At 42.1% G+C, this 15,549-nt stretch overlaps 1 protein-coding gene across 3 annotated transcripts in view; it reads right to left on the reverse strand.

Moving 5' to 3' along the window:
- LOC140188546 (matrix remodeling-associated protein 8-like) overlaps window positions 1-15,549 on the reverse strand; it is a 76,466-nt gene that overhangs the window by 20,810 nt on the left and 40,107 nt on the right. For all 3 annotated transcript variants that reach the window (XM_072244937.1, XM_072244936.1, XM_072244935.1), the window contains exon 5: window positions 10,793-11,224. In XM_072244937.1, the coding sequence (XP_072101038.1) occupies window positions 10,793-11,224 (432 nt within the window). The remainder of the gene's footprint in view (window positions 1-10,792; window positions 11,225-15,549) is intronic.

Below are 15,549 nucleotides of genomic sequence, written 5' to 3' on the forward strand. Positions count from 1 at the left end.
AGACAATATTGAAAGTTACAGTATATGGTTATAAAAGTTACTCTTTAAATTCACTTGCAATCTTGGAGCCCAGTTTTCTGGAAGCATTTTCCATTGGGTGTCAGCACCTTCAGGAATGTGGTGAAACTGGAGAATTATATTTTAATAATTTTGATACCATCTCACTAAGTGGGTTGAGAAGCTGTTAAAAACCTTTAGTTTGCTTAATGTGTCTCATTGGTATTATGGAAGATTAAATGCATCCAGAGCCGTACTAATAACACTTCTATGATGGTTTTCAGCTGGAATTGTGATGTCCAAGAAAAACAGTGCGGCTCTGTACCCCCTCGCTGCAGACCATATCAACAGAGTTAATCTCTGTGGAATTTGCCAATCGAACATAGAACATCTGGTGTTTACCCAGAGCATTCCAGGGTATTGGTACTTAGGAAATGTGAGTTAGGTGGAAAAGTAAAGGAGTTAAAGGCTTTTCTACTTCTGGTTCAGACACAAAACTATGCATGGTGATTGCCAGGATTAAACAGTCAGCAATACAACCCAAATAGCTTTCAGCCACAGAGCCTTTGAATTATTATATCTGCACAATAAAGTCCTGCCACTTTGAAGTATTGAACTATGGGGAAAATTTATGCAGTACAGTGACAACTTTGATGTTTTGGACTTTATTTTATAATTAGTCTATGAAACAGTAACACAAGCACTTGCGCAACAGCCATTTCATAATGCATGGAATCAAGCCTTTCAGCTGAACACATCTATGTTGACTAAGCTGCCTTCCTGAGCTATTACCATGTGCCTGCATTTTACCCATACCCGCCCAAGCCAGGGGCTCCCAACCCTTTTTTCTGCCATGGACTAATACCATTAAGCGAGGGGCCCTTGTACCTGAGGATGGGAACCACTGCTGTAAACCTTTCCTCTCCAAAACCTGTCCAAATGCCTTTCAAATGCTGTAGAAGTCTTCTCCAGGTTGCAGCAGGTAGAAGATGCCTGCAGAGTTCGGTTGTCCCAATGGAACAGATAGTCTGGAGAAACATTTTAGATCTAGCTTTGTCATTATTGATAATACAGCCAGAAGAGGAGTGGGGAGGCAGCAAGGGGATCCAGCTGAAGAACATCCAAAGGGCTATACTTGTTGTTCAGGGGAATGCCCACAAGTGAACATCAGCCCGGGCAGGCAGCAAGGGGATCCGGCTGAAGAACATCAGGCTGCTGGCCGGCCAGCTGCTCCTGGCTTGGGTGCTGAGGGCAGCCGAGCGCTCAGGGCAGTTCGACAGCATATGGGTTTCAACTGACCATGATGAGATTGAAAAAGTGGCAAGAAAATATGGAGCTCGAGTGCACCGTAGAAGTGCAGAAGTATCAACTGATACTGCAAGTTCTTTAGATACTATCTGTGGCCAGCAGTCTTATGTTCTTCAGCCGAATCCCCTTGCTGCCTCCCCGGGCTGATGTTCACTTGTGGGCATTCCCCTCAACAACAAGTATAGCCCTTTGGATATTGCTGGGTTTGGGAAGGATGATCAGTCATGCATAGCTGCAGCAGCCAAGTCAGTGGCACTGTGGCTAGCTGTGAGTCTTGGCAGACCAATAGTGATCACAGATTCAATAATTAAAGAAGATTGTTAGGATAGACTGGAGGTTCTGTGGCCATTAAATAAACACCAAGATGGTGTGTGTTGCCTCCTGAGAGCTGGAGAGAAGGTCTCAGCGCAGCCACAGAACACTTTCAACAGGGAGGATGAGCAGCCAAAGGACGTGGTGCACATTCACACCAATATGGGTAGGAAGGGGCAAAAGGCCCTGCCAGCTGAGTACTGTGAGTTCGGGAAGAGTCAGAAAAGCAAGATCACGCAGGTAGTAATCTCTAGATTACACCTGGTGCCATGTGCTAGTCAGGGCAGGAACAGAAAGATAGAACAGGTGAATGAATGGCTGAGGAACCGGTACAGGGGGCAGGATTTCAGATTCCTGGATCACGGGAATGTCTTCTGGAGAGGGGTGACCTGTAGAAGGACAAGTTGCTTTTTAACTGGAGGGTAACTGGCCAGTAAGTTTGCTAATGCTACTCAGGAAGGGTATAAACTAGTTTGGCGGGGAGATAGGAACCACAGCACCTAGACAGAAAGTGGAGGGATTGAGAGGAAGGTACATGTCAAGACCAGTAAGGACAGGCAGGGTAAAAGACACAATGGGACGTGAAATTAAAGAGTGTTTTTTTTTTAATGCTCAGAGTATTATGGGTAAGGGTGATGAATTTAAGAGCATTGATCAGTTCATTGAACTATAATGTTGTGACCATAAAAGGGACTTGGTTAAGAGAGAGACAGGAACGGATGCTAAATGTTCAAGGATTTTGATGTTCTAGAGAAGACTGAGAAGGAGGTAAAGGGGGGGATGTGGGTGGGAGTTGTACTATTAATCAGAGACAATATCACGGCTGCACTCATGATGAAGGGCTCATCCACTATATGAATAGAATTAAAAAATGGAAAATATGCCATCGCTCTGATGGGATTATACTGCGGCACCACAATAGCCACTGGGATATTGAGGAACAGATATGCAGGCACTTTAAGGAAAGGTATAGAAACAAAAGGATTTTTGCAGTGGGTAACTTCAGCTTCCCTAATATAGAGTGGGACCTCCTTAGTGCAAGAGGTTTTGGTGCATCCAAGAGGGTTTTTTAACTCAATATGCAGAGAGTTCAACAAGGGGAAGGGCCATACTGGACTTGGTGTTAGGTGATGACCCTGGCCAGGTGACTGACCTCAGTGAGGGAACAGAGATTACAACTCCTAAGTTTTAAGATAGCAGTACATAAGGATAAGCATGGACATTATGGGAGAATATTAAATTGGAGCCAGACAAATTACGAGAGTATTAGGTAGGAACTAAGGGGAGTTAATAGACACAATGGGATGAGACGTCAACTTCTATCGTGTGTGGCGGGTGTTTAAAGGCCAACTACAGAAAGTACAGAAAAGTATTCCAGTGATTTTTAGTAACCCTAGTAATTTCTAAGGTAGGAACATGTTCGGTACAACTTTGTCGGCCGAAAGGCCTGTATTGTGCTGTAGGTTTTCTATGTTTCTATGTATGTTCCAGTAAGAAGGATGACCAATGATGTCATGGTAAAGGAACTATGGATGTCAAGAGAGACGGTGAATTTAGTCAGGAAGAAAAAGGAAACATATGTAAGATTTAGGAAGCTAAAATCAAACTTAGCCCTTGAGGATTATAAAGAAACCAAGAAAGAACTCAAAAAGGGAATTTGGAGAGTCAGGAAGTGCCATGAAAGGTTTTTGGCAAGTAGGGTTAGGGTTAAGGTTTGTTTTAAAGCCTCGTAATTTCTTTGTACATGGGATTACCTAACTTGGATTATCTAAAAACTACTCAGAAATGGACACCAAGATAGGGGTACTTTCTTGACCTGCAGTTAGTCCATTACAGAGATGTACCACCCCAGTGACAGTTTCCGGTTGTGTCCCTTGAGATGAGCTCCCTGTCTTTTACTGAGATTGAACTGAGGCCTGGAATATTGTCAAATTGATCTAGCACTTTCTTCCACTGAATGGCACAATATTTGTATCAGTAGTGTTGAGGGATCTCAAATTCGCAAACCAATCCTGGCATCTGACCCTAGAATTGCTCATAAGACTTGTGAGCTGGCCCTTCACAACTTTACAAAATCTTTGCTGTGCCAATCAGTACTATGCAGTGTCTTCCCTTAAGGGATGCTCATGCCCTAATGATCTGCTTTGACATTTGGAATTGAGAGATGCCCACAGTGAAGTGCCTTCCAAATATTTAAATGCTGTCCTTCCATTGTCCTTTGAAGAAAATAGTTTCAGAATCTTACAATCTTCTGACAAAAAAAATTCACCCATCTTATCTTAAATGGGGGGGGGGGCTGTGGTTTTAAATAGTGACACCCAGACACCCAGCTTTAGACTCTCCTACAAAAAAAACATAATTTCCACATTCACACTTTTGAATTCTTCAGGATCCTGCATGTTTCAATCAAGTTACCTCCCACTGTTGAAACACCAATTTATACAAGTCCAGACTGTCTAGCTTCTCCATAGAAGACAACTCATTCATTCCAAGCAGCAGTCAAGAAAACCTTCTCTGAAATTAATTTATATTCTTTCTTAAATGAAGAGACTTAGTCTGCACTTAGTCATCCTGATGTGATCTCACCAATGTTACTTTTTTTAAAAAGTTATTTTCCCACCAAAATGGAAAATTCATACTTTCCCACATTTGGAACCAAGTCCTTCTGTCCAACTAGTCTATGCCAACCATGGCATTCTCCTATATCCTTCTAAACCCCTCCCGTCATGTTTGCTGTTGTGTGCTGGGGCAGCAGGCTGAGGGTAGCAGACACCAACAGAATCAACAAACCCATTCATAAGGCCAGTGACATTGTGGGGATGGAACTGGACTCTCTGACGGTGGTGTCTGAAAAGAGGATGCTGTCCAAGTTGCATGCCATCTTGGACAATGTCTCCTATCCACTGCATAATGTACTGCTTGGGCACAGGAGTACATTCAGCCAAAGACTCATTCCACCGAGATGCAAAACTGAGTGTCAGAAGAAGTCATTCCTGCCTGTGGCCATCAAACTTTACAACTTCTCCTTGGAGGGTCAGACACCCAGAGCCAATAGGCTGGTCCTGGACTTATTTCCATCTGGCATAATTTACATATTATTATTTAATTATTTATGGTTTTATATTGCTATATTTATACTCTATTCTTGGTTGGTGCAACTGTAACAAAACCCAATTTCTCTCTGGATCAATAAAGTATGTCTATTTATCTATACCACCCTCCGTGTGAAGAAGTTGTCCCTGACATTCGATTTAAATATTTCACTTCTCACTTTAATCCTATGCCCTCCAGTTTTTAGTTCCCCTTCCCTCTGAAAAAGACCACGTGCATTCATCCCACCTATACTCCTCATGATTTAGTACACTTTCATACATTTATCAGTTCACCATTCAGTCTGCTACATGAAGTCCTAGCTGAGAAATATAGAAAACCTACAGCACAATACAGGCCCTTCGGCCTACAATGCTGTGCCGAACATGTCCTTACCGTAGAAATTACCTAAGGTTACCCATAGCCCTCTATTTTTCTGAGCTTCATGTACCTGTCCAGGAATCTCTTAAAAGACCCTATCGTATCTGCCTCCCCCACCATCACTGGCAGCCGATTCCATGCACTCACCACTCTCTGTGTAAAAAAACTTACCCCTGACATTTCCTCTGTACCTACTTCCAAGCACCTTGAAACTGTGCCCTCTCGTGCCAGCCTGATCAATCTCTCCCCATAGCTCAGTACTGTGAGTTCTGAAAACATTCTCTAAAACTTCTCTGCATTCTTCCCATTTTAATGATGTCTTTCCTATAACAGGGCAACCAGCAATGTAAATAATACTCCAAGTACAGCCTCACCAACATCTTCTACAGGTACAAAATAACATACCAACTCCTAAATTCAATGCCGACTGGAGAAGCTCACCACCCTGTGTAACTGTCAGCAACACACATAAAGTTGCTGGTGAACGCAGCAGGCCAGGCAGCATCTCTAGGAAGAGGTACAGTCCTGAGACCCTTCGTCAGGACTAACTGAAAGAAGAGCTAGTAAGAGGTTTGAAAGTGGGAGGGGGAGGGGGAGATCCGAAATGATAGAAGAAGACAGGAAGGGGAAGGGGAGATCGAAAATGATAGGAGAAGACAGGAGGGGGAGGGATGGAGCCCAGAGCTGGACAGTTGATTGGCAAAAGGGATATGAGAGGATCATAGGATGGGAGGCCTAGGGAGAAAGAAAGGGGGAGGGGGGGAGCCCAGAGGATGGACAAGGGATATAGTGAGAGGGACAGAGGGAGAAAAAGGAGAGAGAGAAAAAGAATGTGTGTATAAATAAATAAATACCGGAGGGGGAGGCGGGGCCAGTCCTAACCAGTTCCCCTCTACCACCACTCTGCTCCGTCTAGTGGAATTAGTCCTTACTTATAATAATTTCTCCTCTGGCTCCTCCTACTTCCTCCAAACTAAAGGTGTAGCCATGGGCACCCGTATGGGTCCCAGCTATGCCTGCCTTTTTGTTGGCTTTGTGGAACAATCTATATTCAAACCCTATTCTGGTATCTGTCCCCCAATTTTCCTTTGCTACATTGACGACTGCATTGGCGCTGCTTCCTGCACGCATGCTGAGCTCTTTGACTTCATTAACTTTGCCTCCAACTTTCACCCTGCCCTCAAGTTTACCTGGTCCATTCCTGACACCTCCCTCCCCTTTCTAGATCTTTCTGTCTCTATCTCTGGAGACAGCTTATCTACTGATGGCTACTATAAGCTTACTGACTCTCACAGCTATCTGGACTATTCCTCTTCTCACCCTGTCTCTTGCAAAAATGCCATCCCCTTCTCGCAATTCCTCTGTCTCCGCCGCATCTGCTCTCAGGATGAGGATTTTCATTCCAGGACGAAGGAGATGCCCTCCTTTTTTAAAAGGGGCTTCCCTTCCTCCACCGTCAACTCTGCTCTCAAACGCATCTCCCCCATTTCACGCACATCTGCACTCACTCCATCTTCCCGCCACCCCACTAGGAAAAGGGCTCCCCTTGTCCTCACCTACCACCCCACCAGCCTCCGGGTCCAACATATAATTCTCTGTAACTTCCGCCACCTCCAACGGGATCCCACCACTAACCACATCTTTCCCTCTCCCCCCCCCCCCGCTTTCCGCAGGGATCGCTCCCTACGCAACTCCCTTGTCCATTCGTCCCCCCCATCCCTCCCCACTGATCTCCCTCCTGGCACTTATCCTTGTAAGCGAAACAAGTGCTACACATGGCCTTACACTTCCTCCCTTACCACCTTTCAGGGCTCCAGACAGTCCTTCCAGGTGAGGCGACATTTCGCCTGTGAGTCGGCTGGGGTGATATACTGAGTCCAGTGCTCCCGGTGCGGCTTTCTATATATTGGCGAGACCCGACTGGGAGATCATTTCGCTGAACACATATGCTCTGTCTGCCAGAGAAAGCAAGATCTCCCAGTGGCCACACATTTTAATCCCACGTCCCATTCCCATTCTGATATGTCTATCCACGGCCTCCTCTACTGTAAAGATGAAGCCGCACTCAGTTTGGAGGAACAACACCTTATATTCCGTCTGGGTAGCCTCCAACCTGATGGCATGAACATTGACTTCTCAAACTTGCACTAATGCCCCACCTCCCCCTTGTACCCCATTCGGTATTTATTTATTTATACACACATTCTTTTTCTCTCTCTCCTTTTTCTCCCTCTGTCCCTCTCACTATACCCCTTGCCCATCCTCTGGGCTCCCCCCCTCCCCCTTTTCTTTCTCCCTAGGCCTCCTGTCCCATGATCTTCTCATATCCCTTTTGCCAATCACCTGTCCAGCTCTTGGCTCCATCCCTCCCCCTCCTGTCTTCTCCTATCATTTTGGATCTCCCCCCACCCACTTTCAAATCTCTTACTAGCTCTTCCTTCAGTTAGTCCGGACGAAGGGTCTCGGCCCAAAACGTCGACTGTACCTCTGCCTAGAGATGCTGCCTGGCCTGCTGTGTTCACCAGCGACTTTGATATGTGTTGCTTGAAATTCCAGCATCTGCAGATTTCCTCGTGTTTGCTGTGTAACTGTGACCTCATTTTCAGCGAACTATGTACTTGTACTCCAACGTCCCTCTATTGTATAACAACCCCCAGAATTCAACCATTTACTGTGTAAGCCCTGCCCTGGTTTGACTTCCCCAAATGCACTGATCTGAAGTGAACCATTTGCCTATCTTCGGCCCACTTGCCCAGCTGTTCAAGATCCCCCATTTATTTTTAATAACCATCACCACTGTATATGATAGAACTTTCCTTTGTTCAAACAATTTTCTTATACAAGTTTTTCCCAAAAGGATAAAGAATATTGAAGTTCTGACATCCCGCCAGTTACATATGGTTCCCATATGCTTTAAATCAACTGAACAGGATGCTGTTCAGATACCCTGGAAATTCTCAGAAGCAAACACTGGTAAAACTGCAAGGGATATTTTAAAAAAAAAAACACCCTTGCATAGTGAAATGCCATAAGGTTCAGTAATGGAAGTGTAAAGGGTAGAAGGGAAAAAGCAAAACCTGAAAGGCCAAGGCAAAAAAATAACAGGCTTTTGGGCAGCTCTCTGGCACTGGGCCAGTACGAACTAAATGCTGACTAGGTTAATTTATCTGCATTTTGGGCAGCAGAAACTACCCCCAGAATCGTAAGCAATACTTCTACTACTGATTCTTAAAAATATATTTGCTTGCAGTAATTAAAGTGTAATCATCCTCTATTACTCCAATTTTTTTTTGAAGTGTTTGTTTAAAATCAAAGACTGTGGGCCAAAAATCCTGATGGAAAGATATCCAGCTGCAGCCATAGCCAGGCCTTGTTTACTTTGGATTAAACTATATTTCCTTACTTCTCTTCTTACATGGGAGTGCTCTGGATAAAGCAAAAACAACTTATTTCTTCCATCTGGAGACTTAGACGCATGTTACAGCATTCTGGAGCTTGTCAAAATATCACAATCAATTAAGTCACAATACTTCTTTTTCTTTAGGCTTCATTGACCTAGTTTTAAATTTTTCAAGGGTTAATGTGCCACTATTAAATGTTCTGATTAGTTCTGTTTTATATTGATATATTTTCTATTTTCTCTCAGTCGCAAAACGTTGTTTCATTTTAGGAAGCATCTGGTACATGATAAAATTTGCTATCCTCTGGTATCACTCAGCAGCATTCACTGAATAAAAAGAGAAATTATTAATATTTTAGGATTCAAGGTAAAATCTTGACCTGGTTTTCCCTTTCCCTTAGATGAAAAATGATCCTAGTTAACAGGGATTTATCTCTCATGGCAATATGTTTGGTACCATATTAGCTTGTATGAGATTGAGGCAATGCTGGGGATAGTCTTAACTGGTTATCAGATCCTTTGTACATGATAATGTAGAGCTCACTCACTTTTCAAAAATTGTCAGAAATTCAGCCTTCCCAGTTCCTTAAGGAGATCTAGCTAATGATAAAACACTTCTGGTTTTTTACACTTTAATTTGAAATAAGATGGACCAGGAGTGGTGTTCTTGACACCACTCTACTATTATGAGCTATTGCCAACCCAACCACTCCCCAGCCATGTCATGAAAGTTGCCTTGGGAAAGCCTAATAGGTGGACAAAGTTCAACAAAATCATTCAGATTGGCTCCGTGTCCAATGATGAACAAATTCCTCACTTCTGACTTTAAAACAAAATAACTCGTAGAAAGGACATACAATATAGCTCCAAAGTCATTCCTGCCATGGAAAAAGATTGTGAATGATATCCTTAGTGTATAAAATTCTGGTGCTCTCAGCATTAAATACAGTCAACCTCTGAGTACAGGTAGTAAAAAATTCCCAAAATTTATAATTCTCTATGAAGAGAAAGTTCTCCTTATCTTGGTCCCAGTCAATCCTTATGCTGAAGCTACATCTCAATAAGATCAGCTCTCAGTTCTGAACTCCAACCTTACTTGCTCTCCCCTTATTTTTACACAGCTGGTGAGATCACATAAGGAATGTTATGTGAAGTCCGCTTTCCCTATGTAAGGAATGATATGCTTCCAATTGAGGGAGCACAATGAATGTTTAGATTGATTCCTCAGATGGTGATTTTGCATATGAGGGATGCTAAAAGAGAGGACTTATATTCTCTACAGTTTAAAAGATTGAGAGGTGATCTCACTGAAACACACAAAATTATTTTGGGACTTGACAGGATAGGTGCAGAGATGTTATTTCCTCTGATTTAGTCGTCTGGATTCAGGAGTTGGTCTCAAAATACGGGGTCAACCATTAGGACAGACATGAGAAGGTTTTTTTTTCATCCAGATGAGAGTAAATCTTTAGAATTCTGTGATTGGTGCAGAATCAGTCACAAGACTGAGACTGGAAAGTTTTTGAATATTAAGATAATCATTGAAGGTGGGGCCAGTATAAAATAGTGGAATTAAGGTAAAGGATCATTCATAGCTTTATTGTAGGTGCAACAGGCTGAATTTAAATGAGAGGAGCTGGGATGGGAGAAAAGAAGAAAAGAAAGACTATAGTAAAAAGGACCAAGAGAAGCAAGGGTTCTAGACAGTGATGTTTCATGTATTTTTTGTGATTGTTTCTTATATAATCCTATATTAAGCTAAAAGGCTGTGTAGTTAACATCTTCAACAGAATATGCAGAGCAAAGTGTTAATCATGCAATGAAGGCAGATATTTAGTGGCTGAACTTTCTGCATGGATTCAAGTTAGGTTCTTCCTTATTTGTTTTTTAAATAACATTCAGCCAGACAAGCCAGGAATGTTTCAAGTTCAAATTCCTAACTATTATAGGTTGGTTTTTATTAGTATTGACAGCAGTACAGGGGTTACAGGTATTCATACCCCAGACCTAATTGGAATTCATTTTGTGTCCTTCCTCCTCATTTCTAGCTAGCAACTCCTTGTCAAAATATGCACATTATGTTAATATAGGTCTATAATTCCACTATAACAAGCTGTAAGAATAGAAGTGCATCTAGTACCATACCTACTGGAAATTTTCTTAGAATGTTTACACGGAGAAATCAAAGAAGAATAAGACATTAGACTAGAAATAGGCTGCCCTTGCCTTTGATCAAAAATTTAACATTTAAGATAACAAATGAGGACAAGTCATGTAATGTGTAATATGATAAAAATAACTTACATGTTTTGTATGTAACGTTCCTTTTGATTGGTTCGGTAATAAAAAGTCTAAAGATGCGTCTCTCATGAATTCCACAGTAATGGTGATGCAAATCACATGAATAGACTCCTTCATCACTGAAGCGAAGGTTAGAAATGGTCAGCGAGAAGTCACCATCTTTGAATGCAGTCTCTGATATGTTCATTCTTTTCCTGATGAACTGGGAACCATAAGATCGTTGTTCCCCAGAAGCATAGAGGTCAATCAGTCGGTCAGCCTGGTCATGCCACACACCCGGAGGTGACCTGTCCCAATGGACTACCTGCTGCTCCTCTTCACTGTGTCTCTCTGCCCAAATCGAGTCGTAATTTTCACAAGGCAGTACCACAGTAGTACCAAGTAATGCCACCAACACTATCTTCTCTCCATCCCAAAATCTCTTCACCTTTCTTGCTGTAAGCACAAAAAAAAACTCAATTATGATGTCATGCGGAGAATGCACATGGAGAGATTGCACTAAACGTAGTTTTCACTTCAGTGCAGCTAAGGACCTGGAAATAAAACAGGTAGAGTGCTAAAGAAGGTGTACGGTATGCTTGCTTTCATCAGTCGGGCAATTGAATGTAAGTCAAGAAAATGTGTCACAACTCTATAGAATTTGGTTAGGCTTCAATTAGAGCACTGTGTGCAGTTCTGATTGTCCCATTATAAGAAGGATGAGGACATTTCTGAGAGGGTGTAGAAGAGATTTACCAGGATGCTGCCAGGATTAGAGGCTATTAACTATAAGGAGAAGTTGATCAAACTTGGGATTGTTTCCTCTGGGGCATCAAGAGCTAAGGGGAGACCAAACAGAAGTTAATAAAATTATCAAAGACATGGATAGAACAGAGAGAATCTTTATCCCACAGTGGAAATATCAAATACTAGAAGGAATAAGGCTATGGTGAGAAAAGGAATAATGTTAAGTTGAGAGGAACAAAGTTTAAAGGAGCTGTGTGAGGCAAGTTTTCTCTTCCCGCACGGAGTGGTAGGTGTCTGGAACTCACGGCCGGGGTTGATGGTGGAAACAGATGTGAATGTGACATTTAAGAGACTTTTAGGTAGGCATATGAATATTCAGAGAATGGAGGGATATGGGTCATGTGCAGGCATAATGAATTAATTTAATTTGACATCATGTTTGGCACAGATGTTATGGACCAAAGGACGTGTTCCTGTTCTATGCTATTTAACGTCCTATTTATAGCAAGGGTATAAGGAAATAAATCAGTGCTCATTTCTGAAGTGACCCACTGTGAACTTGATTCACATTTTCTTCATAGACTTTTTAAACACAGAAACCATGTAAACTTGTTGCAGTATAATTATTTGCTTATCCTAATGTTGGATCTGTGATCCCTTTGCTGTCAAAAAACGTAAATATTGTGTGAATAACTTATTCAATTTACTTAACATTTTAAAAAAGGGACATACTGTATAAATTTATAATGCTTAAAAATTAACTGAGTATTTTTAATGTTATAATATTGTATATTGCTAAAAGCCTAAGCAGAGCAGATCAGAAGAAAAGACCACAGAAATATGCTTTTACTTCAGGAATGTTAAGGATTAACTTTGTAGGTGTTTATAAGTCAGCCAAAGCTGTGCTGAATGCCCAAGCTAAAATGTTGTTAGATATTGACATTGAATCAAACTCAGAAGGTCCTGTTGCTGTTTGCTTATAAGCAGAGGGGAAATACAGAAATACAGGTACCACAATAATTGATTTATTTATGGTTTTCTAAGGCAAGAGACTTGATGAGGTTGCTCAGCGGATATCGGTTTTTTTTTTAGAAATCACAGATAGAACTATTTCCTAAAGAGGGCAATTGATTAAAAAACATAATGAAAAATACAAAAATGCAGCATGATAGCATCTTATGCCTGATACTTGCATGAACTTGAATTAAAATGCACTAAGTAGATAGATGATTGCAAATTATATCATCAGTGAATGAACAGTCATTCAATGCAATATATTTATATTGAGAATTCTGTTTAAGACAAGCTTCCTCCCATCTAACCCTTATCAAATGAACATATTATTATTCATTTCTCCTTCATATTTCCGACTGAACACCCATGCTCTTTGCCTGAATTCCAAACTTTAAAGTGAAGAAATTTTTTATCCAGTGAAGAAATTTCTTCTTTATTTCTTACTGAACATATTGTTTATCATCTTCTAATTCAGAATCCTAATTCTGAATTCATCTAAAAGACGGAAAAAAATCAAGTGGGTTGGATTTTTCAAAATGTACTTTTTTAATATCAATAGGTAGAATTATTAACTTGGCTGCCTTCCAGTTTGATAGTCAATATTTACTCTTTTACACCATACTTTTGAAACAGAGTAGCTGGCATAACTCTTACACTATGGGCAATGAATCATCAAGCTGAAACTTCTTTCTTTGCAGTTTGGAGGAATAGGTAAGACTGAATTAAAACGTTGATGCTTGTGTTGTTCTGTGGAACATTGTGGGCATGCTGTAATGTGCAGCGACACTTCTGGGTACCCCAGCACATCCTTGGGTGCACTGGTTGTTAATGCAAATGACACATTTTACTGTATGTTTCAATGTACATGTGATAAATAAATACATCTGAATCACTCTCGTGAGCTATCAAAGTGTTCTGAGTAAACAATCAAATTATAGGGAGAGCATGAGGTTTCCAGTTTTAACCTATTAAAATGAAAAAAAATCCTCAAAGCCTACATCATAATTAATTTTAGATCAATGAAACCATGACAACAGTAAATGTTAAACACGTGGATTATATAGATTTTCAATGATTTTGCTCGAGAGAGTCTAATAACTTATCTCACTTGCTTATGGAATAAGCTGGTCAGTAGGATGATAGGGCTGAAAAAGGCTACAAGAGTATGGGCAAAAACTGGGAGATGATAGGTGGAAGAGGTAAAGAGATGAAGGAGAAGGAATCTGATAAGAGAGGACAGTTAGACCAAGGAATAAAGGAAAGGAAGAGGAGAACCAGAGGGGGATGATGGGCAGGACCTGAGGGGGGAGGGCAGAGAAGGGGTGAGAAAGCCCCACCAGAATAAGGGAAAACAAAGGTGTGTGGGGGTGTGGAACAGAGAAGAATTGTTGCTAGAAGTTAGAGAAATCGATGTTCATGATATCAGATTGGAAACCACCAAGACAAAATATGAGATGTTGCTCCTCTAACCTTCATCAGGACAGTAGAGTAGACTCTGAGTATGTGTTGGTGCAGGAGTGGGAACTGGAATTGAAATGGGTGGCCGCCAGGAGATCCTGGCTGTTGAGACAAATAGAGTGAAGATGCTCAATGAAGCGGTCCCCAAATCTGCTTCATGAATCACCGGGAGCATCAGGTGCAATAAATAACCCTGACAAATTTGCAGTTGAAGTGCTGCCTCAGCTGGAAGGTCGGTTTAGAGCACTAAAAGGTGACGAGGAAGGTGTAAGAACAGGCGTTACAGTTAGCATGGTTGTAAGGGTTAAGTTCCAGGAGGGAAATCTGTGGGGACCAATGGACATGGAGGTCACTGAGAGACCAATCACTGTAGAAAGCAAAGGGAAAGATGTGACTGGTAGTGCAATCCCATTGAAGGCGGTGGAAAATGATGTGCTGGATGAGAAGACTGGGGTGTAGGTGAGGTCAAGAGGAAACATAGCCCTGTTGTGTTTATTGGGGGGGGGGGCGGAGAATGAGGGCAGATGTGCAAAAGATGGAAGAGATACTGGCGAGGGCAGTATCAATAGTGGTAGAAAAGAAAACCCATTTTCTTAAAAAGAGAGGACTTCCCAGATGTCCTGGAACAGAAAGCTTCCTGAGAAGAGAAGCAGCAGAGGCGGAGGAACTGAGATGTGTGGGAAGAGGTGTAGTCAAGATCACTGTGGGAGTCACTGGGTTTGTCAAAGATGTCGGTGATAATCAATCTCTGGAAATGGAGGGAGATCAAGAAAGGGGAGAGAGGTGTCAGAGATGAACAAAGTAAATTTTAGGGCAGGGTGGAAGTTGGAGGCAAGGTTGTGAAATTGATGTGCAGGAAACAGCACAAATACTGTCATCAATGTAGTGGAGAAAGAGTTGGGGAACGTTACCAGTGTAGGCTTGGAACATGGACAGTTCCATGTGGCCAATAAAAAGGCAGGCACAGCTGGGGCCCAGGCATGTGTCTGTGGCTACATGTTTGGTTTGGAGAAAGTGGAGGAGCAGAAAGAGAAATTGTTGAGTTAAATACCATTTCTGCCAGGCAGAGGAGGGTAGCGATGGAGGGGAACTGGTTAGGATTATTGTTAAGAAAGAAGCAGAGAACTTCAAGGCCTTTCTGATGGAGGATGGAAGAGCACAGGGACTACTCGTCTCTAAGGCAGTCAGGGCCAGGTAACTAAAAGCTATTGATTTCATGTCAATGTCGCTGACTAAAGCGTCATGGGAGATCGAAACATCGAGACAGCGGGCGCAGCTGTTGGACGCTTCTGCATTCAAGCAACCAAACTCTCTTTCTCGATGGTGAGAGAAAGTTTGCTGATTCTTGAGTTGGGGAAACTCGAATAAGCGACGCTGCAAACTATAACATCAAAACGGTGAGCTGTTGACCTCCCCTCTTGCTTGGCAGAAGCAATATCTCTCTCTCCCTTGTTAGTGAGAGAGAGCCTGTTGAGATGTTGAAGTGTTAGGATGGATGGTAGTTTTTGATAGACTTTAGATCATAGTCTCGGGGGCTTGTTATTGCATGTGGGTGGTGAGGG

The sequence above is a fragment of the Mobula birostris genome, chromosome 27 (genome assembly GCF_030028105.1).
Source record: "Mobula birostris isolate sMobBir1 chromosome 27, sMobBir1.hap1, whole genome shotgun sequence".
Classification (NCBI taxonomy): domain Eukaryota; kingdom Metazoa; phylum Chordata; class Chondrichthyes; order Myliobatiformes; family Myliobatidae; genus Mobula; species Mobula birostris.